The 23,563-nt window shown below is 38.6% G+C and overlaps 1 protein-coding gene across 1 annotated transcript; it reads left to right on the top strand.

Annotated features, from left to right (window-relative positions):
• Window positions 1-2,175: 2,175 nt before the first annotated feature.
• NOX1 (NADPH oxidase 1) lies at window positions 2,176-22,211 on the top strand. Its single transcript, XM_057495580.1, is given in 13 exon segments — window positions 2,176-2,934; window positions 6,120-6,227; window positions 10,659-10,769; window positions 11,010-11,088; window positions 11,427-11,578; window positions 11,682-11,863; window positions 11,952-12,028; window positions 12,031-12,083; window positions 16,940-17,032; window positions 17,606-17,841; window positions 18,051-18,213; window positions 18,993-19,114; window positions 21,733-22,211. Coding segments are annotated over 13 exon segments (1,557 nt in total). The 5' UTR covers window positions 2,176-2,880; the 3' UTR covers window positions 21,860-22,211.
• The last annotated feature ends 1,352 nt before the right edge of the window (window positions 22,212-23,563 follow it).

The raw sequence follows: 23,563 nt of genomic DNA, 5'->3' as shown, positions 1-23,563 counted from the left end.
GATTTTTCAGCTTCTTAAAATATAGAATGTGCTATGCATTGAGCTGGATTTTATAGTATGTACTTTATACCTCAGTAAAGCTGTTTAAAATGTGTTGTAATTTCTCATTTTAAATAAATATTCATTTTGTGCCTAAAGTTAAATAAGAATATATAGCCAAGTATCTACAAAAAGCTATACCAAGCATCATACTTAAGAGTGAAATGGTGAAAGAATCCCCTTTGAGACTGGGAATTAGACAAGGGGATTGCTTTATTGTCTTCATTCAACTTTGTATTAGAAATTCTAGTGGATGCAGTAAGCCAAGAAAAAGAAACAGCAGATATAAGAGTCAGAAAGTAAGAAATAAAATTGTCATTATGCCAAAGAATATAACTGCATTCATAGAAAATCTAAAAGTCTAATACAGAAATATCATTAGAACTAATAAGTGAGTTTAGCAACATTGCTGGATAAAAAAATCAATATGTAAAAACCAGTTGTACTTTTATATAATAGTCACAAAATTAAAAATTAAAATTAAAATGATATAATTTACAATCCTATAAAAATACACTTATCAGTAAATGTAACAAAGGAGGTGAAAGAGGAAATCAAATCTAAAATTTACATGACAGTGCAAAAGTCCAAGAACAGCCAAGGCACTCTTGAAGAACAAGGAGGGGAAACTTGCCTTATCAAATTTCAAGACTTTTAAAAACCATAGGAATTAAGGTTGTGGCATAGAGAAAACAGAATAGAATTCAAGAATAAACCCACCCATGAATAGACATTTGATGTGTAATAGAACTGACATTTTAAATCATTGAAGAAAGTGTACTTTAAAAAATAGTGCTGGCACAATTAGTTTTCCATATGGAAAAACAGTAAATTGGACCCCTACCTCACACCATATATAAAAAAATAAAAATCAACTCCAGATGAATTCCAAACATAAATATGAAGGGCAAAAATATAAAGCTTTCAGAAGAAAATATAAGATAATATCTTAGTGATCTCTAGGTAGGGAAGGATTTCTAAAAGACAGAAAATGTATAAAGCACAAAAAAAAAGACTGGTAAATCAGAGTACATTAAAATTAAGAATTTCTATTCATTAGAAAACACTATTAAGAGAGTGAAAAGACAAGCCATAAATAAAACCAATCAAAGATTATAGATTATAATTACAGATTATAAAGAGAACTCTAAGAATCTCTAAGCTATAGAAAAACAGACCAATAGAAATACAGCTCAAAAAGTAGAACAGGCACTTCTCAAAAGAGAACTCAAATGGCTACTAGTTGAATTTTTAAAACATGCTCAACCTGATTAGTAATCAGGGAAATGAAACCACAGTAAAGAAATGTTTCACACTCACTAAAATCATTAAAATAATAAAGTCTGGAAAATGCTAAGTGTTGGTAAGCATGTGGAGAAAGGGAATGCTCACCCATGGATCATTGGAGTACACATTTATGTGAGCACTTTGGAAAAGGGTTTGGCATTATGTAGTAAAGTTAAACATGTGCAAATACTCAGGCATTTCTCTCTGGGGTAGATATCTTAGAGAAACTGTAGCTTGTGTACAATGTACAGTCATTCCACTAACATTGCTGCATCATCATATCCAACAATAATTGAATAAATAAATAAGCTATGGTATGTTCATGCAGTGGAACATTTTATAGCAGTGTAAATGAACTGAAACTACATGTACCAAAATGCATGTATTTCAAAAATACCATGTTGAGTGAAAGAAGCCAATCACAGGAGTACATATACATACAAACAGCTGGGTTCCATCTACTGAAAAATTCAAAACCAGGAAAAACTAAAGAATATATTGTTTAGGGATCCACTTAGTAAAATTATGAAGAAAAATGAGGCAATGAGTACCCCAAACTTCAGGACAGTAGTTACATCTGATGGCAGAGAGAGAGGGAAGAAGGGAGTTGTGATCAGGGAAGGCCACAGAGGGCTTTAAGATACTGGAAAAAAATATTCTATTTTTTTAAACCTGGGTAATGAGTACATATATATTCATTCCTTAAAATTATTCTTTAAATCACTTTTATGTATGTTTTGTATATTGTTATGTGTATGATATATTTCACCACTTTAGAAAAGGAAAAAAATCAGTGTCCAGAACTGAACACACAATAAAGTGGTGTGTTCTAGCTAATACATAATACTAGAAGAAAGTCACCTCCCTCAGTTTGAGTACCTGCCTCTGCCTAGCTGAACTGAGGTGTACATTTATACCTGCTAAATTTTCTCTTGGTCTAGTTGCCCATTCTTTCCACTTGTCCTCCCAGCCAGTCAAGCTCTCCCTGCGGCGAGATCATCCTCTGGGAGAACAGTAATCCTGAAGTTTCTGAGCTAGCTAGGCTGTGGTCCAAATTGCAGTGGGCCGATGCCCATCTCTTCTGAAAGCCAACCCTAAATCAGCTCCCTTAACATGCTGCTTCTTGTCCTGATTCTCTTAAGGTCATCTGTTCTGTCATAGCCCCAGCCTTTCCTTCGAGAAGCCTTAACAAACATCTTATCAAGGTAAGCACTGCCTCACATCAGGTAATATTGATAAGATGATGAGAGAGAATATTCTCACACGAGATGATTGCTGTTTCCTGAAGGGATAAAGCCTCACGAGGGAAGACTCCTGTGGTTCTCATAGGTAAGGGCTGGTCTCCCAAAGCTGTTAACATAGTTCCTTTCAGAGGAGGAAGACAGAATACCCTTACTTATTTCTGGGCGCTTTGTGGGCTGGTGTGCATCTTTCACATCTTAAAGACTCCCAGACCCTGAGCTGGGCGAAGTCCCAACCCTGAAGAACCTCTCCAGGATCAAGGTTGCTGATTTTTCCCTGTTGCCTAGACAGGCTCCAAACCACCTCTTGACAATGGGAAACTGGGTGATTAACCACTGGTTCTCAGTTTTGTTTCTGATAAGTGATGTTTCACTTCCTATTAATTACTCTTAACAGAGTAAGGATTATGTTTGCTAATATTTGTCAAGTTCTTTGAAAGGGAAGGACTCCATGCCAATATTGGGCTCATCAAGGCCAGTTACCAGTTAAAAAGCCCAACTCTAGGATTACATATATATGTTTTATATACTCTTGTGTGTGATAAGTGATATATTTCACTATTTTAGAAAAGGAAAAAAAATCCAACTCCAGAAATTGATTGATAGAGACAGATGGTGTAAACTATAAGTGTTTGAAATTTTAATCCATTTTCATTTTCCATCTTCTCTTTTGCTTTTCCATCTCCCTTCTAACTATTGTTATGGAACATTTCTCTCCATTCTTCTTATACTGCTCACATCAAGATCTCATAAAATAATCAAATGCTTAAGATAGAAGTGTCCACTAGAAATATAACATGAACCACATATGTAATTTTAAAATTTGGTAATACCTACATGGAAAAATGTAGAAAGAAATAGGTGAAATTAATGTCTAGTAATATATTTTGTTTAACCCAATATATCAAAAATGTTAACTTTTCAACATGTAGTCAATATTGAAAATATTAATGAGATAACTTACATTCTTTTATTTTTCACTAAGTCTTTGAAATCCAAAGTGTATTTTACACTTACAGCACGTTTCAATTAGGCCTTGCTACATTTCCAGTGCTCAGCAGCCACATGTGGGTAGGGGCCACAGCACTGCATAGTACAGATATAAACCAACTCCTTGATTCTGCAAGGGAAAGCAAGACCTACATGTCGCACAGTGAGTTGAGTGCAGTGCTACAACTCAAATTCAGCTCCACCGTGCTCAGGCCTGAACTCCTTTACCACATCACATATGTGCAATCCTTCTCTCCTAACACATGTCTATCCTACGCTCTTTCTTCCATTTCTGAGGCACCCCTGAGCCTGAAACTCCATGTTCTTTCTTACTTTCCTAGATCTTTGTGTCATTGCTCCTTCTGGGGTCCCTCTTTCCTCCCATTTTTCCTTTGGGTCCCATAGGACTGCCCAGGTGCTCCAGGGAAAAGCATATGGAGAACAATCATATTCCCCTGGAGGGCTGTTCATTTTGCATTTAACAAAAGGCTAAGTGCTTATTTTGGCAGGTTATCCTATGACTTATGTTTTCTATATTCAATGCCCTATATTTAATTCCTTTTCCACTAAATTAGGAGAGAGGGAACTTGAGAGTTAGTTTTAGTTCTGCTATTAACTGAATGACCTTGATAAAATTATTTATCCTCTTCTAGAGTTTGGGTCACCTGTGTGTGTGGGGGGGTAGGCATTAATGAAATAACTAGATTAGATACAAATATAAGTGTGCTTCTAGCTCTAAAATCCTCTGTGTTTTTTAATCCCTATCTTAGTTTTTGCTCAGAGTTCATTGCCCATGGTGGTGACTCACATGTAGCTATTTAGCTTTGAATTTCTACCCCCGACTAATCCGGCTGGCTGACTCAGACTTCTTGCTATCTCTGACATATATTTCTGTGCACTATTTTTTAATGAAAAATAAATTACTCAAAAAATATTTTTACTCCTCCTTCCTTCCAGATCTTCTACTTCATTTTCTTTTCCATTCATAGTGGAAGAAGTGGCAGTCAAAGAAATGGAATTCCTTACTCCCAGATGTCACTCTGTTCCATCATTCAGCTTGCCTAAATCAATGATGTGCTGACACAGAGTTCTTTGCGTCTGTGTCCCTCTCAGATTCTGAAATGTTTCTGCTCCCTCTAAATAAGCCCCTGAACTCTTTTGAGGTATTTATGGCTTTCACCTGCCTTTTTCCATCAGAGTCAAGGAAACTCTAGAAGAGACTCAACACTGGAAAGGGTGTCAAAGCAAAGCATGCAGGAAGAAATTGATTAGTGAAGCCAGTCTAGTAATGACACAACTCTGTAGCCAGCATTTATTGACTCCCTACTATGCACCAAGCATTGTATGACTCACTTCACATGCATTATTTCATGGAAGCCTCACAGTATTACCATGAGGTAGATATTATCTGCAGTTTATAGGTGAAAAAATGGAGGTTCAAAGAAGATAAATCACATCCTTGTCTAAGGTTATAGAGCTAGCAAGTGGTGGAGCTAGAATTTGAACCCAGGTAGTTTGACTCCAGCATCACACTTTAAATTACTATGCTATGCTGTTAGAGGTATGTGTATGTGCAGATCCAGGGAGGCTTAATGGGCCATGGCCTAGGCTAAAGGTCCTCTATCCATGGGGCTGAGATGTTTCTGATCCACCATGGGGCCCAAGATATTTATTAGAGGCATCCCAGTGCACAAGAGCCCTGCTTAATTACAGACTAGCACCTCCAGGCTTGGGCTAGAACCCAGTTGGTTGGTCTCCAAAGCAATGGGTAGTGGGCCAAGTTTGGGATAGACAAAAGCAGTCTTAAGAGCTCAAATGAGTCCAAAGCAGTGATAGGTTAATTTGAAAAGAGACTCACAGTCTAAAAACAGGAAAATGTATGTCAGGCTGTAATTAAAGAGGCAGGCCCATCTAGAATGGGTTAGTCCTTTTCAGATGGGTATTGTTATAGCTGTTAAATTTATTCTTTGTTTCTGTAGAAATCCATCTATGCACTTATTGCCATCTTTTAGGTGCAATAGTTTGAACGTGCTAGTTCAGAAGTTAGCAAATGTTTTCTGTAAAGGGCTAGGTAGTATATATTTTGGGCTTTATAAGCCACATTGTCTCTGTTATAACTACTTAAGGCTTCCATTGAATCACAAAAGCACCCATGAACAATACAGAAATAAGTAGGTGCGGCTAAGTTCTAATACCTCTTTATTTATGGACCCTGAATTCAAATTCCAGGTCATTGCACATGTCATAAAGTATCATTCTTCTTTTGATTTTTTCCCAGCCATTTAAAAATGTGAAAACAAAAATATGTAATAACCATTCTTAGCTTGTAGGCTGTATAAAACAGATGGTGAGCTAGATTTAGCCCATGGGCCTTGATTTGCTGACCCTGGTCACTAACATGTAATGCATGTCACTCTGAAAGTAGGTTAGATACTAGAGGGATTGTACCCATGTAAAAGGAAAACAGATACAAAATAACCAAAACAATGACAGTATTTCTTATCGACTCCTTCGCATACCCAAATTTCCCTGTGTTTTTTGCTTGTTTTTTTCCTCCTCTAGGCTACTTGGTTGGGGCTGAATGTTTTCTTGTTTGTACATGCCTTTCTGTCCTATGAGAGGGCTGACCAGTACTACCACACAAGAGAAATCTTGGGAATGAGTATCACAGTTGTGATATGGGAATCCCTTCTTTATTCTTATCTCTGAGTCTTGCTCCTTTGAAACCCAATGCCCTCCAGGGATACTGTTGTCAGAAAAAAAACAGGATGCCACCCAATGCTCTCCAGGGATATGGTTGTCAGAAAAAAAACAGGATGCCCAGTTAAATTTGACTTCCAGAAAATGAACAAATCATTTTTTGGGTATAAGTATATTCCAGATATTGCATGGGACATTGGTATACTAAAAAAGTATTAATTTTTTAAAAATCTGAAGTTCAAATTGAGTTGGGTGTGCTGTGTTTTTGTTCACAAAATCTGACAGCCCTATCTCGGGCACACTCCCCAGGTGTAACAATGAAAATAGCCAGTAAACTATTAAGCAGTGGTTTTCAAACTGGCTCCACAGAAACTCAGATGCTCCTTCAGGGTGTGAGGGGAAGGCGGTGCTCCTGTCCTTCAACCGAAGCAGCCTTTATCTGCCTATGCATTCCTGCTTATGATTTTAAGAAAGAGTCTGGTTAAAAACAACCAACCAACTTGAAAACGATTGCTGTAGACCAATCTCATAGAAAAACACCTCCCTATCAAATGAGAGGGATACTTAGGGGGGTCTGGGCTGTAGGTGGTAAAGCAGAACACAAAGCCTGCAGAAAGGCAAGGTCAGGTCAGAGAATAGGATGGAGAAGGCTGGGCAAGTGGCAGATCAAGTATAGAATAGGAAGAATAGGGGGTAGATAGGGCACAATGGTGTGGAAGTGACCAGGAGGAAGCATGGAGGTGCGAATGATTCTCTCCCAGGCTCATCAATCCAGCCACTATCTGGTTAGAAAAGCAAATTTGACTGCTGATTCTGGTCAGTTATTCAGTAACAGGTAAGGTATTTGTTTAAATCACTTTCATCTTGACAGTGCCTTTTTATTGTTAGCTTTTCACAAAGGCGTATCCAATGTACAAGTTTAAAGACAGCTTGTCCTTTAAAAAAATCCTTTTCTCTCCATAATCAAAAGTTCCATGTTGACAGCGCAACTAATTTGAATGTTCTATTCATGTTCTAAATAGTCCTGATGTTTTACATCATAAATGTTGGTCCTTGATCCTTTTTTGGAAACTATAACTCCAGAGGAAGTGTTAATTTGTTTTAAAAATAGCTTATTATTAAGAGAATGTTGCAATAAATGTGAGTAGTTATTAGGAGCTGAAATGTTTTATGACCAAAAAGTCAGCAGCAGAAAAATGAGTCATGCTGATATCCTGTGGACAGTTTTTAAAAAAAAATCCTCTCCATTAAAAAAATTAACTATGAATAATGTTGGTTTCAATGAGATCAAAAGATATGAAAGTGTATAAGTAACATCTGAAAACTGCCCTCTTATCCCATTCCCCACATATAACCACTGTTAATAGTTTGCTTTGTGTGTTTAGACAGACATGCTGACATATGCTCACAATGTAGGAGATGTATAGATTCTGTTTTTGTTTCTGAGGTAGGTACGTACTATTCTTATTCACTTTTTAATTTCCTGTATATGGTAAGATTTGCACTCTCTCGGTAAACCATTCTATGAGCTTTCATAAACACATTCATTAAGACACAGGTTTTTGCTTGAATCAAAAAAGGAATCACACTGTAGATACTGGCTGGAAATTGCTTCTTACCCTTAATGGATCTCAGATATCTTTCTATGTGAGTATGTAAGCAGTGATGTGCTAGAGCCAGCATATACCAGCTTTCAATCAATAACCAGCTGCGTGTTATCTCTTCCCAACCCCACATTCAGTGGTGTTCAATGACATTAAATTGCTATCTTGAAATCTGTCATGTGGGAGTATTTGCATCATGTAAATTGGCAAATGCTGGAAATCAAGACTACCACATCTCCTGAAAGCTGGTTGTTAAACATTTACCACCCCTCCACCACTGCATATAGTTCTCATCCTTCTAAGATCATAACAGTCCATGGCTCTGATGTGCCATAACTTTTTAAATCATTCCGTAGGTTATTTATTAAGTTCCTGCTTCCTCTAGGAAAACATGGTTATTTGATTCACTTTGAATCAGAACAAATAAGTAGCAGAGAAAGAGGAAGGGGTTTAAATCTATGGTCCATGAAGCCTTAATGATAACAACAGCTGAATTAGAACATCCGTTAGCATTGATGTTGGAAAGTGAACATAAATTGGGGTATTTCAATGTGCTGCAAAGGGGAAAAAAGATTTGCTCTATAAAGAATTCATCCCATGCAGATAGCCCACACTGAATAGGGCATTGTGAAATTATAGTCCTATATTTTCAAACCTCTTGCTGATTTTAGCTTTAAGACATATCTGTGACTCAAAGAAACAAGCTGTGGGACCAATGTGGAAATGCACGATCTTAGAGTTAAGTAGAGAAAATTTACTCAGAAATGGAACAGGCTGTTTCTACAGAAAACAATCAGAGTGTGACTCAGCAGAGGGAGAAAACACAGGTCATGTAGAAAAGTCAGAAATGAAAAACAGTAGGGCAGCTCTTGTTCACTGCACCGCTTGACATTGTAAGCCATTATCGACACTAGGGAGATCTTCACCTGGCTGATTAAACTGAGGTCACATTGTCCTGGGCTTAGGTGTATGGAAAAATAGTGTTTGTGCCAAAACGATTATTAGAAAAAGACCAATAAATTGTTAATTCTGACCCATATTCTTCCTTTTAGCAAGTCACCGACAGGCACACATGTAAGGCTGGCCAGTCAGCTAAAGCGCAATAAAAATTGCCTGGCTGCCCCTACCACCTCCACTGCTTGCAGTCTCAAGTGCATGGAGCTGACTCAGACACCCATGGTACAGAGTGAGAAGCCAGACTTAGGTACCATGGAGTTGAGCAGAGTCTGTCTGGCCTATACCTAATTAGGCCTGTTTCTGGGCTCAATACTTCTTTGAATTACTAATTCAATATCTTGTCTCCTTTTCTAGCAGCTTCTGTTGCTGTATCAGATCGACATTGATGTACGCTGGCCACCCAAGGAAATCAGTTTGAAATTGTGTTCTCAGATGTTCTCCCTTCTCATATCTCTACCTAACTTTCAAATGTTTGGTCTGAGGGGTTCACTAAGTGTGTCTAGACTTTATTCAATAATCAAAGACATCTTAAATAAAATGGTTATTTTTTTATTGTTTTTATTATATGATTATTACACACTTCTAACTGTAACAGAAGATAGAAGGGAAAAAAGAGTCACCATCTATAATTATACTTCTAAATATATAAGCTTTATTTAAAATGCAAATAATGGGAATGCTAACTAGTTCAACCATTGTGGAAAGCAGTATGGAGGTTCCTCAAAAAACTACAACACCATTTGACCCAGGAATTCCACTCCTAGGAATTTACCCTAAGAATGTAGGATCCCAGTTTGAAAAAGACATATGCACCTCTATGTTTATCGCAGCACTATTTACAATAGCCAAGAAATGGAAGCAACCTAAGTGTCCATCAGTAGATGAATGGATAAAGAAGATGTGGTACACATACACAATGGAATATTATTCAGCCATAAGAAGAAAATAAATCCTACCATTTGCAGCAACATGGATGGAGCTAGAGGGTATTATGCTCAGTGAAATAAGCCAGGTGGAGAAAGACAAGTATTAAATGATTTCAGTTATCTGTGGAGTATAAGAACAAAGAAAACCTGAAGGACAAAACAGCAGCAGACTCACAGAACCCAAGAATGGACTAACAGTTACCAAAGGGAAAGGGACTGGGGAGGATGGGTGGGAAGGGAGGGATAAGGGGGATAAAGGGGCATTACAATTAGCATGTATAATGTAGTGAGAGGGACACAGAGAAGACAAGCAGTGATTCTATATAGCATCTTACTACACTGATGGACAGTGACTGTAATGGGGTATGTAGTGCAAACTTGATAATAGGGTGAGTCTAGTAACCATAATGTTGTTCATGTAATTGTACATTAATGATAGCAAAAAAGAAAATAAACTTATATAAATAAATAACTAAATAAATACACAGCAATGTTAAAATAAATAAATAAATGCAAATAAAAATATATATGATCCTCAAGATTGCTTAGAAATGACAAATAAAACATAATTGAGTGCATTAAGCAAAAATACTTGTTGCAAAGTATTATACCCATAGAATGTTATTTGTATTTGAAATCCAGACAGTCAAATCCTGTTCTCTTTCATATTCATAAATATATAGTCAAACATTTCCAAGCCACTGTCATGGGAATTTCTCAATTCAATATTAAGTTCAGCAAATTTTCTGTTATTTGCAAACAGAGCTTAGACTGACAGCTCTAGCTACTGAGAAAGAGGGGAGGCAGCTGCAGCCCTGTCCATACCTTCCTTTCAGATGAGAGGACTGAGCCTATGCTCACCTGTTGGATGGTGATACAAAGCACCTGAAGGACTCTTCTCTCCTTTGCTCCAGTTGGCACTGGCCTGGGTCTGAGCCTCTGCTCGCTGCCTGAATTTTAACAGCCTGCTGATCCTGCTTCCTGTGTGTTGAAATCTGTTGCCCTCCCTGAGGGGCACCTTCCCAGTGAGTTCCAACCACTCGTAGGTCAACTTGCACATTAAAGACAAGAGACCCTGGACTCCTCAGTAGGACACCCCAACACCAAGCCCCTGGGCATGGAAGCCAGAGGTCTCCTTTGGTAGCCAAGGGGGTGAGCAAGGGCGGGTGGTGTTGGCATACCCTGTGTGGCCATGTTGGTTATGGCCTAATGAATTTCCTAAAGCTCCCTGGAGACGCCTGACCTTGATCACTTTAAATTGGTAGTTTTTCAGGCACACCCTGAGGAAGCAACTGGATCAAAGCCTCACCTTCCACAAGCTTGTGGCATATATGTTACAAACAGGTAACAGAGGCAAACCACAAAACTGCAGGCTCCTGGGCGTTCACAGTCTAGTTTCATTCATCCATGCGTGTAGACATTCAAAAAATATTTATTGAACACCCAGCAGTATTTGCCAGGTACTGTTCTCGGCCTATTTTGATGGAACTTACATTCTCTTCCTTTGGGAACACAGTGAGTATAAAAAATCTCTTGGTTTCTCTGCAGTCAGGGTTTGTTGGGCCCCTTCTGTAGACTCAGCATTCTGCTAGACACTATATAGCATTCTCCTTTTCTAGTGGGATATGCCTGCCATTATGTTCCTGGGTACCTCTCACATTCCTTTCCATCTTTCCATTTAGCTATCCACATCAGTGCACACCTGTTCAACTTTGAATGATACAGCAGAAGCCGGCAGACCACTGATGGATCCCTTGCATCTATTCTCTCCAGCCTATCTTATCAAGAGAAAGAAGGGGATTCTTGGTTAAATCCTATCCAGTCCCTGCACATGGTAAGTTGACTCAATGGCAAAGCATCTGGGATCTGGTCATGAGCAGGAAGGGCATGACATCCTTGGTGGACATTGTGCCAGGCTGAACTTTCTCCTTTCATAGACAGTGGAATACGTGGCATTCACCGGCATTGCTGGTCTCACTGGAGTGATAATCATAATAGCTCTGGTTCTTATAGTGACTTCAGCTACGGAGTTTATCTAGAGGAGTTATTTTGAGGTCTTCTGGTATACACACCATATTTGTATCATCTATGTCATTGGTTTAGGGATTCATGGCATTGGGTAAGGTCCTGGAACCCCCATTCTCATGTACTAGTTCCAGTCCTTGCACAGTTCTTTGCCCCAAACTGTCTTTCTTTGTCTGTCTCAGTGGAATTGTCCGGGGTCAGATGGAAGACAGCGTGAATGAGAGTCACCCTTACAGGTGTGAGGAGTCTTTCATGAACTGGATGATCATGACTCCTGCTGCAAGCATCCCCAGTTTGAAGGGCTCCCTGCTGAGGTGAGAATCCTGTGAACAAGGAGAGACTCTCTTTAGGAGCTGTTATAGTTATTGCTGCTGCTAATGCTCTCATTGTTATTACCATTATTAGCTCAGCCCTGTGCTGGGTCCTGTAGAAGATATATTCACAATGTTGCTACCATCAGGGAACCCTAATATCACTGGTAATAGGCTAGGGAGCTGTCATCAGCAGGGCATCCTGAATAAGAAGGACAAATAGTTACTGCGTATTGTGAGACCCTCTCCAAAGGTCATGGTGATAGTGCATGTTATTAATAGTGTTTACCATGTGCCCAGTTTGCTGTGAAAAATGGGTCATGGCAGCTATACATAGCAATAACCTATGAGGTAGTACTTTTTGGTCTCAGTTTTTAGATAAAAGGACTAAGATTGAGAGAAATTAAGCAAACTGTCAGCTCTCACATTGAGTAACTAACGGAACTGGAGGTCTAGCCCAGGCCTCTTAGATTCCAAAGACTGCGCTCTTGACCATTGTACTGTCCCCAAACTTAGCTCTAAAATCCTGGCCAGTCAGAGGAAGGGAGCATTCTTTTGCTTCCAGCTTTATTGAAGGATAATAGACAAATGAAATTGTATATATTTAAAGTGTACAATGCAATGAATGATGGATATATACTTTGTAAATGATTACCACAATGAGGTTAATTAACACATCCATCCCCTTACATAGTTACTGTGTGTGTGCGTGTGTGTGTGTGTGTGTGTGTGTGTGTGTGTGGTGAGAATGCTTAAGATCTACTCACTTCGTGAATTTCAGTGTACTATACAGTATTATTGATTATAGTCACCATACTGTACATTAGGTCCCCAGAACTTAGTCATCTTATGACTGGAGGCTTGTACCCTTTGACCAGGTAATTAACATGCCCCCTGGTTAACCACCTTCCTACCCTCTGTTTCTGTGAGTTTAACTTTCAAAACAAAAATTCTTGAAGTCAGCTTTCTTTAGTGGTGTAAGAACATGCTTGGGAATGATTGTTAGCTGGTGGGCAACTAAGAAACTGGGTTTCAGGCAACTTAAGATGTGCCTCAGGGTAATTATCTTGGATATCATGGCGTATCCTTGCTTGCTCATAAAATGTGTTAGCTTGAGGAGTAAATGAAATGGAACGTTTGACTGTGGTGCCTCAAAGTGCTCAGAGGATGAGTAAAGTCTTTAAATCAGATGCAAAATTAAGAGCAATAGCTCAGTCCTCATCTCAAGAGGGAAAAATAGCTCTAAAAAAAGTCCCCTAAAGTTGGCATTTAAAATCAGTGGGAAAAAAATACAAAAATGAAAAAAATCAGTGGGAAAAAAAAGATTATTCAATATTTTTTTGTATAATTGGATAGCCATCTAGGAAAACAAGCTGTATATTTGTTTAATACTTTACATTAAAATATGGATCAAGGATGCATAGATTAAGGATTTAAATGTTTTAAAAAAAGAGAAAGAAGTCATAAAAGCACCCTAAGACCACATGGGAAATTTTTTTCTACTATTGGAGTGTTAGTATAAGTACTCTCAAATAAGATTAAAAGAACTTCATAGTTCCCTTTCCCCCAGAAAAGGAATATAAATATATTCCTATAAAAGTAAATAAATAGTTTCATGGCAAAAAAACCCACCATAAATAAAGACAGGTGACAAATGACTAAGTATGGTAAGTATTTACAGCTCACAGAACATGTACTCATTTACCAATATATAACTAACTCCTATAAATCAGTGAGATAAAGCCTAACAACCTGATAAAAAAAGATGCAGAAGATATGAACAGAATCATCACAGAACTTGAAATATGTTAATCTTAACAATACGAAATGATGCTTAATATTATTCATAATGGAAAAACTGCAAAATAAAATTACCTTAAGATTTTTTTTTAACCCAGCAGATTAGCAAAGATTAAAAAGTTTGCTCACAGGCTGTGTAGGCAGTGCTCTCATGCATTGCTGGTGAGAGTGGAAACCTGTACAATTGCTTGTAAAGGTGATTCGGCAGTATTTACCAAACTTTAAAATTCTACATCCAGGAGTTTATTCTAAAAGTATACTTGCTTATGTGTTAAGTTACATGTGTTAGGTTATTCATTATAGCATTGCTTGATAGAACAAAAGATTGGAAATAAGTGCCATCAGTAAGGGACTAGTTAAATTATAGGACTTGCAATGGAATTCTCAGCAGCCATTAAAAAGAAAGAGGCAGATCTGTAGGTACTAGTATGGACTGGTCACTGAGACGCTGAATGAAGACAAAGGAAGATCAGTGTGTATAGCCTGCTACCATTTGCACTTAATGCAATGTTATCACTTGAATGCATATTCTCCTGAAGGATTCACAAAATAGTAACATTGATTGCCTCTGGGGAGCTGGGGGACAGGGATGGAAGGGAGATTTAGTTTTGATTGTATACCTTTTCGTACTTCTGAATTTTGTGCCATGTGCATGTATTACCTATTTTAAAAATAATTTTAAAAGGACATACCTGGCATATGTTAACAGCACATTTCATTTCTAAAGTCAGAGGGACTTATAAACTATAACCAGAGACTTTCTGTATTATTCGACCAGTAGACAAGAGGCCCTTAAATACAGGAAGATATAAAGTTTGATGAGCCCCTTACTAGCTAAGGCAGTTAATCCCATCTTACCTTTTATATCAGCTCCATCTTTTCCCCAACAATTATTTGAGATAAAGTGTATTTGGCTTCTTTGGAGGTATACTTGAAACTCAGGCATTACTTTGATTGGTCACATAATATCCCAAGGGAGAGAATACTAGTTTTTGCCATCTGTTTGAATTTATTGGTGTGTTTCTTTCATAAACATTAAAAAAAATTCTCTCAACATTCTCCCTAAAAATAAAATTACATGTATTTTTTGTAGAAAGTTTGGAAAACACAGAAAAACATTTAGAAGAAAATTAAAATCTCACAGTTCTATCACCTAGAGGTAATAATTTTTTTTCTCATAATCTGTATCATGGATGCTTTCCTCTGTTGTCAAACATTTTTCTGAAACATTTGTTTTTAAAAGGCTGTATGCTATACTGTTTTGTCATTTTTTTTCTACATGGTCATTTTTAATGACTTTAAAGGCATTATGCTAAGTGAAATAAGTCAGATAGAGGAAGATAAATACTGCATGATTTCACTTATGTATGGAATCTAGTAAAAAATCCCAATAAGTTCATAGATGCAAACATATGAAAAAGTTCATAGATTGGTGGTTACCAGAGGTGGGGTGTGGGTGGGTGAAATGAGTGAAGGGGGTCAAAAGGTACAAACTTCCGGTTATAAAATAAATAAGTCATGGGGATGTGATGTTTAGTATGGCAACTATAGTTAATACTGTATTGCATATTTGAAAGTTGCTAAGAGAATAGATCTTAAAAGTTCTCATCAGAAGAAAAAATTGTTACTATGTATGGTGACAGATGTTAACTAGACATTGTGGTGTTCATTTTGCAGCATATACAAATTTCAAATCCTTATGTTGTACACCTGAAACTGATATAATGTTTTATGCCAATTATATCTCAATGCAAAAAAAATTAAAAATTTAAGAAGACAGTTTGGTATTGGTTAAAAAAAGTTTGTGTGGCTTACCATTCGTGCCAATTTTTTCTTAGTCAATAATGTGGCCATTACTGTACTCATATGCCTTGTGTGCACCTTAATTGTTTCTTTATGCTCCATTTCCTAGAAGTGAAATTTCTGGGTCAAAGAGAAGGAATGCTTTCAAGGCTGTTGAGAAATTGCTCTCTGGGAAGATGCTAATTTGCACTTCCACCAACTGCACACATAATGTGCCCATTTCCCTGCATCCCAGTTAATGGTGTGCATTAATGTTTAAACTTGTTTTCCAACTTGAGAGGCTAAAATTCTATTTTATTTTAATATTCATTTCTCTGATTACTTCTGAGGTCAAAACTGTTTTCCACGTTGTTATTAGCTATTTCTAAAATACGTATTTTTTCATGTCTGCTAAATTCAGCTTGGGATTTTCACAAAAAGGAGCAGCATCAAATTGTAAAATGCACACTCTCAGGTTCCCTAGCCCCATCTCTGCCTCTTTCCTCCCGAGAGATACCCAAGGAAATTAATTACCTGCCTTAATCAGCATATGAAACCTCATTCCACACAGTTTTGATGTATCACGCTTGAGCAATCATGCGACAGAAGACAGGACTCAGCACTGCTGGAAAATACATTTTTAGTAGCTCCTGCGCATATGGGAGCAACCTGCTACCTTTGAGAACATCTCAGGGAGGGAAAGGGTGCTTTAAAAAAATATAGACAAGACAAAAAGTATATTACTATGTAAGGTGTTTCTAATACCTGAGAAAAGAAGTGATGCATAAATACCAAGTTTTATATATCGTTGCTATCAATAATGCCAGCCAAATTCTTTCCCTGTTTTGTTAGTTTTTTAATCATCTGCTTCTATTTCACATCTACCTTCTCTTTTGGTTTTCACATTGGACAAGTGATCCTGGAAGACAGTCTTAAAATCTTAAAATCCAGTTTTACCTTTACATATAATTTAAGAATATACATATATTACATATAATTACCACTTATTTTATTTTTGTGCTTTTCTTTTGCTTCCTGATAAGACCTGTAAAACTTCAGGAAATTATCTGCTTTATGAGAAACAGGTCAGCAAATAAAACCATTGTAATTTATTCCTTTCCATCTCTGTCCTCAAGAACTGGTGAAATTAGAGGCTTAATAATGATACACATCAGATAGCTCAATAAATTTTTATTGAATGAAGGAATGAACTGCTACACAAATAAATCCTAAATGAGAGATTAATGTGTAACCTCCATTATTCTGTCCCTGCACAGTCTTGGAAGTGGATCCTTACACCAGGCATTCTTTGTATCTTTGAAAGGATCCTCTGATTTTATCACTTCCAACAGAAGTTTGTGATTACCAAGGTAAAGGATGTGCACTTTCCTATTGCTGTGACAACAGTTCTGGTCTTCCTCATTATAGAAATGAACTGCCATGGTGTCACCCAGAAGGAAATAAAAAAAGAACATGCGGACAACATACTCCAGTTTCTCCAGTGCTACACAGAACTATGGGAAAGAGGGACTTGGCCCATCTCATCAGCATGTTTGATTGCTGCAAGCAGGTGGCCTGCACCAGGACTAGCCCACAGACATATTTTGTTTGGCCTACATGATGATTGTTTTGAAAGTCAAATTGGTTGCTAATATTTAAAAATCTGAACAGAGGGTTTCACATTTAAAAATGGCGTTTCTACCTTCTCTGGAGGAATCAGGCCCCCTGATAACACTGAGTCAGAGTTCTGTAGTACAACCACTGTCTAAGTAACTGGACTAAGCAACTAACTAAGGGGACTAGGTAACTGCTGCCTCCTTCAGAAAGGACTTGTGCTCAAGGCTCACCACCATCACTAGACTCCAGCTTCACTCCGTTATTTCATCTGCCAGCCCCTGTCACCATTTTAATTTACCTCCTTTGGCCTCTGTGCTCATTTGTAGGTTGTCATACACCTATCCAAAGTTTTGGAATTGCAGATGAAGAAGCATGGCTTCAGCATGAAAGTGGGACAGAATATTTTTGTTAATTGCTGCTCAATCTCTTCCCTGGAGTGGCATCCCTTTACTCTGACCTCTGCTCCAGTGGAAAACTTCTTCTCCATTCATATCTGAGCAGTGGGAGACTGGACAGAAAATCTCATAAGGGCTTTTGAACAACAGCAGTCACCAATTCCCAGGTAAGTTCTTGAGAGCAGCAGAGCCCCCGAGCAGGCAGAAAAGAAAAACAATGAGAAAAGCAATTCCTTGTTGAACCTTAAGTCTGGTACTATGAGTAAAATAAACAGGCAGAAATCAGCCGTGGGAACGGCTATGGCTCTGGGAGAATGTTTGAGGTTTGGGGTGGATGTGAGACTTCACATGCCCATTGTCTTCTGTCTTCTGCCAGGATTGAGGTGGATGGCCCCTTTGGCCCTGTTAGTGAAGATGTTTTCCAGGATGAAGTGGCTGTGTTGATCAGAGCAGGAATTGGGGTCACCCCCTTTGCCTCCATCTTAAAGTCCATCTGGTACAAATTTCAGCATGGAGATTGCAACCTCAAAACACAAATGGTACACTCCTACATACTGCTTTTCATCTGGTCTCGGTCTGACAGGCCCACTGTTTTCATGGGCTAAGCTCTGTAACATTGATAAGAAAGTAACCTTTCCTGCAGTTAGGAGAGTGAGTGATCACTTCTCAGCCAAGGCAGCCACTTCTACAGATTCACCATAAGAACAGGGTCTTCATTTTCAATTTGGAGTTTAAAATCACCTTGAACCAAAGATGACGTTGGACGTCTCTGTCCATAAGGGAAGTTGTCCGAACTCTGGACATTCATGCTGCCTAAGGTCTGCTGTTCTGTAGAGGTGATTTTTCAGGTCAACCTCAGACTTGATCAACAAATAGGGAGATTGTATACATAATCATGTCACCACAATGCACATCCTAAAGGCACTTAATCAGGCTGTGTTCTCTCTTGCTGATTCCAGATCTATTTCTACTGGATCTGCCTTTTCTACTGGATCTACTGGAGAGGTGCCTTTTCCTGGTTCAATGACCTAATGGCTTCTCTGGAATGGGAGATGGAAAAATTAGGCAAAGTGGGTTTTCTAAACTACCATCTCTTCCTCACTGGATGGAACAGCAGCATTGTGAGTTTAAATAGCATACTAATTCCCACTGAGATGTAAGATGAATGTCAGACAAGAGTAGTGCATGCTGATTGGAAATAATTATTCTTTTTGATTTCTTTCCTGCCCTCACCCTCACACCAAAGTTTTAAAGTGGCTGAAGGAAAAGGTAGCTATCAGGACATGCTTTTTCCATCTTGTTATCTCTCTGACTCCAGGCCAGTCATGCAGCATTAAACTTTGGCAAGGCTGCTGACATCCTGATAGGTCTGAAACAGAAAACCTCCTTTGGGAGATGTATGTGGGACAAGTTTTCTACAATAGATACCATCCACCCCAAGTAAGTGTATTCTCCTCCAGTTAGTTGAATTTGCAGACTCAGGGTTTAAGAAAAGTATTACAGCATGTTGAACACTTTTGGGAAAAGATCTCTGGGGCAGAAACTATTTGAACCATTCTTAGATTCTTGCTTAAAACTGAGGAAATTTCATCTGAGGTTTTAGCCAAGTAAGAGTCATGTTCTTGTAGTTATGAGAAGATGTTTGTTACCTCCACAAGCCCCCATTGAACAGGGAGGCAAGGAGACTCAGTTCTGGTCTGTATTACCAAACAAAATAGAGAACTGGAACCATTCAAATGCCTTGTTCTGGGCCTTAATGATCTGGACTTAAGTAACAAGGGTCTGGAGTGTATTACCTAGTTAACTGATGTACTGACCCAGCTCTTTCTGAGGGGAGGGCGTGTTGAGACATACTAGAGTCTATAGGAAAACCTGATGTCATGAAGTCAGCCTTTCCTTAGGCTGATCATGTTACAGAAATTTCCAGAACAAGTTGGCAGGTGAAGATCAGTTCAATCCCATTAACACTGTTACATTCTATAAGCTCAGCACTCGCTATTCTAGAATCTTTGGATATTGAAGGAGAAACAGGATATGGTTCTTGACCTCAAGGAGAATACATTTTAATAAAAGATGCATACAACCAACTGAAAGCAGAATGATGCACTCCATGAAACAGGTACATGCACAAAGAGGGAAGGAAAGTCTGTGCCCACACAGGGTAATCAGGAAAGGCTTCAAGAAAGCAGTGGAGAGAACATTTGGTGACTGGGACGCAGATGATTCTGATCCTAATGGTAGTTCTGACACTTTCCGCTTCTGGGACCTTGAGCTTCAAAATGCTCTGATCTTCAGATTCCTCATCTGTAAAATGGGTGTTATATTAGTAAGTGTTTGCTCTTCTCCCTTGCAGGATGGTCGTGGATATTAAGTGAGACAATATATGAAAAAATGCTCTGTAAACTGTAAAGCAACATATAAGCAAAAGAGATTATGTTAATTATTGTGTTGAGTGCAGTTGAAGTTGTGAGAATAGATGAAATAGCTGGGTGAGAGAGAGTGGCAGAGTGCAGAGTATGAAGGAATGCTTATGTTATGTGGGGAGGGGGGGAAATGATGAGAGTGTGGAGACACGGTGTCAGAGAACCCAAGAGAGGAAATAGTAGTGGGCTCTGTCAGCAGTGCTTGGGGAGTGGCAGGTCCCAGGAAATGCTTGTTTAGTTTAGGGATGAGCTAAGCATATTTGTAGACAGAACAGGAGTCAGTAGACAGGAATAAAATAAATGTACAAAAGCGGGGAGAGGACTAGGATGGCCATAATAAAAGAGGGGCGATAACAAAAGCTGGTGAGGAAGTGGCGAAGTTGTCAGAGGGTCCCTCCTACAGTGCTTGTGGGAATGTGAAACAGTACAGTGCTTGGCGAACACTGGCATTTCCTCAAAAGGTTCAATGTAGAGTTACCTACCACATGACCCAGCAATATCACTCCTAAGTATATACCCAAGAGAAATGAAAACATACGTCCACACAAAAACTTGTACATGAATGTAAGCAGAATAGCCCAAAACTGGAAACAACCCACACGTCCATCCACAGATGATGGGATAAACAAAATGTGGTAAACTCACACAATGGAGTATTATTCAGAAATAAGAAGGAATAAAAATGCTCATACATGCTGCAACAACATGGGTGAAACTTGAAAAAATAGTATGTCAAGTGGAGGAAACCGGACACAAAAGGCCAGATATTGTATGATTCTATTTACATGAAATGGGCAGAAGGGGCAAATCTAGACAGAAAGTAGATTTGATTGCTAGGGCTGGGGGCAGAGGAGGTTGGGGAAATGGGAAGTGATTGCTAATGTGTATTGGGTTTCTTTTGGGGATGATGAAAATGTTCTCGGGTAGTGGTGACAGTTGCACAACTTTGTGGTTATGCTAAAAAGCACTTTTAAAAGGGTGAATGTTGTGACATGTGAATTATATCTCAAATAAAAGAGAGGAGAGGAAGGTATGAGAGAAGGGAGAGGGTGAGACCCAGAGCAAAGTTTGAAAGATTATCCTTGGTAAGAAGGGCCACCATCCCTTCAGTATCAGAAATTTCAAAATGGGAATAGGCACACCCTGGATGGCTTTAATGGCAGCTAACAGATAAGCACTTGCTATGTGGCAGGCATTTTTCTAATCACTTTACATATGATTTTCATTTAAACCTCAAAACAACCTTATGAGATGGGTACTATTTTTATCCTCATTTTATATGGGGGGAAACTGAGAGGTTAAAGGAACTTGCATGGAGTCATACAGCTGGGACAAGTGTCAGAGCTGGGGCTTGAACCCAGACAGCCTAGCTGCAAAGCCCAGCTCCCAACCACTATGGTGCATCCTGTCTCCTGGGGGTGTGTTCCCCAGGTGAACAGGCCCAGCTGAGGGCTGAGAGCACAGCTGGGGTGTGCAAGCAGAAAAGACAAAGAACCATGAAGGTGAGAGGGAGTCAACACCTGGCTTTTTATGCAGGGTTGCTGGGAGTAGCGGAGACCTTGCAGAGGCAGTTTCTCCATTCCCACCGTCAGCAGCCTTTGCTGCATCCCAGCCCATACTGTTCTCTTCCTGCAGGTCTAGGGTAGGAGGCTTCTTCTATGGGCTGCACACTTTGGCAAGGAGCCTGTGCAAATGCTCTCACCAGTACTCCAGTCTGGATCCTAGGAAGGTGCAATTCTACTTCAACAAAGAAAATTTCTGAATTAGAAGAATAAGGATGGTAATCTGTATTAGTCTCCCCCTAATTTCATCTTCAAAAACATGCTTGGTCTGATCAAGTGTGGGCAGCCACCTGAGAACAATCCCGTGCCTTGGCTCCTTGGAATTCTTTCTTGAGTGGATTCCACGTCATCATCACCAAGCTTCATGAACCTAAGAACTTCAGAAGTCACAATAATTGCAAAGCCCATGGATTCTGTCTTGGGAAAATAGCTGTAGATCCTTTCGGAATGCCCATGACCACCGCAAAGCCTGATAGTAAAGGTGGTGGACAGTTACACCATTTAACCCAGGATGATTCCAAGTGTTACCATCTCCTGGACTCGGGGTCATATTAACCCAGGATGATTCCAAGTGTTACCATCTCCTGGATTCTGAGTCATATTAACCCAGGATGATTCCAAGTGTTACCATCTCCTGGACTCAGGGTCATATTCTCCCCTCCCTCACACCCTCAAAGATGATTTCTAAGTAGGGTGATTTTTTTTAAATAAAAATTTATTGAAGAATAAATGACAAAACATAATAATAAACTTAAATAATAAAACAACATAAAATTACCAAGACCCCATCCCTATATAACACTATATACATTCTTATTGTTACTTTATAACATGGTCTTATCCAGTGTGAACAGCAATTTATGCTTTACTTATTTTTGTTTGCCAAAAAATGAAGGATTTTCTTCTTTGCTTAATGCTTAATGAATGAATCTTTTATTACTGTATCTAGGCTTTCTATTTGGGAAAGAAAACCTTGAAAGTATGCTATTGTAATTGAAATTGTATTACAACTGAAAGTCAACTATATTGGCATCAGTTTGCATTGTTGCAAGTAATTGCAAAAACCTTGAACTCCATCTTAGGATGACTGATTTAGTTAACAGGGGCTCCTTATCACCATTTTTATTAAGGGGGTTATTAATTAATGTCTGGTTGTAAAAAAGATAACAGAATTTTAACATCTCTTGGGCTCATATCTATTTATTCACTAAGGAATCATTCACCTAATGACATAAACAAAATGCTTTTTCTATCAAAACTCTTTTTAATTCTCCCACCCACCTGGCTCTGGGACGTTAATAGTCATAGTGAATCAGAAGATTAGAAGGAAATACCTTTTAACGGAAGGAAAAAGCCCACACACATCATTGTGCCCAAAGACAATTCATCAGACCTGAAGTGTTGCTACAGAATTAGCATTATAGCAACTATTTCTCTACCACTAAAGGACCAAAAATTAATAAAAGGTTGTTTCTTATTATCCAGAAACCTCTATGACTTGAAGGATTAATAAGAGCAATTTTTTGTCACTTGTCTGAACAAGATAAAGGTAGATCATGAAGTCATGGTAGCTAATTGTGTTCCACTTATTAATTGGACATCAGAAGAAAATACTAATGGATGTTTCCAAAGGAATTGATTGGGATACCCCTGGCTGTTGCTTATTTCCCAATTTCAGCTATCTAAGTTAAATTGAGTAAGGCTCTAGGAAAATGCACAATGGAACCTTGATGATAGGGTTCCTATTAGACAACTGCTGACCAAATGATAATTTGACTTTCAATGACTTTGGTTTGGGATCTTAGGGTTCCTTGAAACTTTGAGTCCCTAATGAGAAAGAGGCTTCACCCTTGGTCTCAATGTCTTAAACATACTGACACTTCAACATGCTGCTAAAATCAAAC

The sequence above is a fragment of the Manis pentadactyla genome, chromosome X, assembly GCF_030020395.1.
Source record: "Manis pentadactyla isolate mManPen7 chromosome X, mManPen7.hap1, whole genome shotgun sequence".
NCBI lineage: Eukaryota > Metazoa > Chordata > Mammalia > Pholidota > Manidae > Manis > Manis pentadactyla.
Note: the sequence above shows the minus strand (reverse complement) of the source record. Positions and strands in the feature narration are given on the sequence as shown.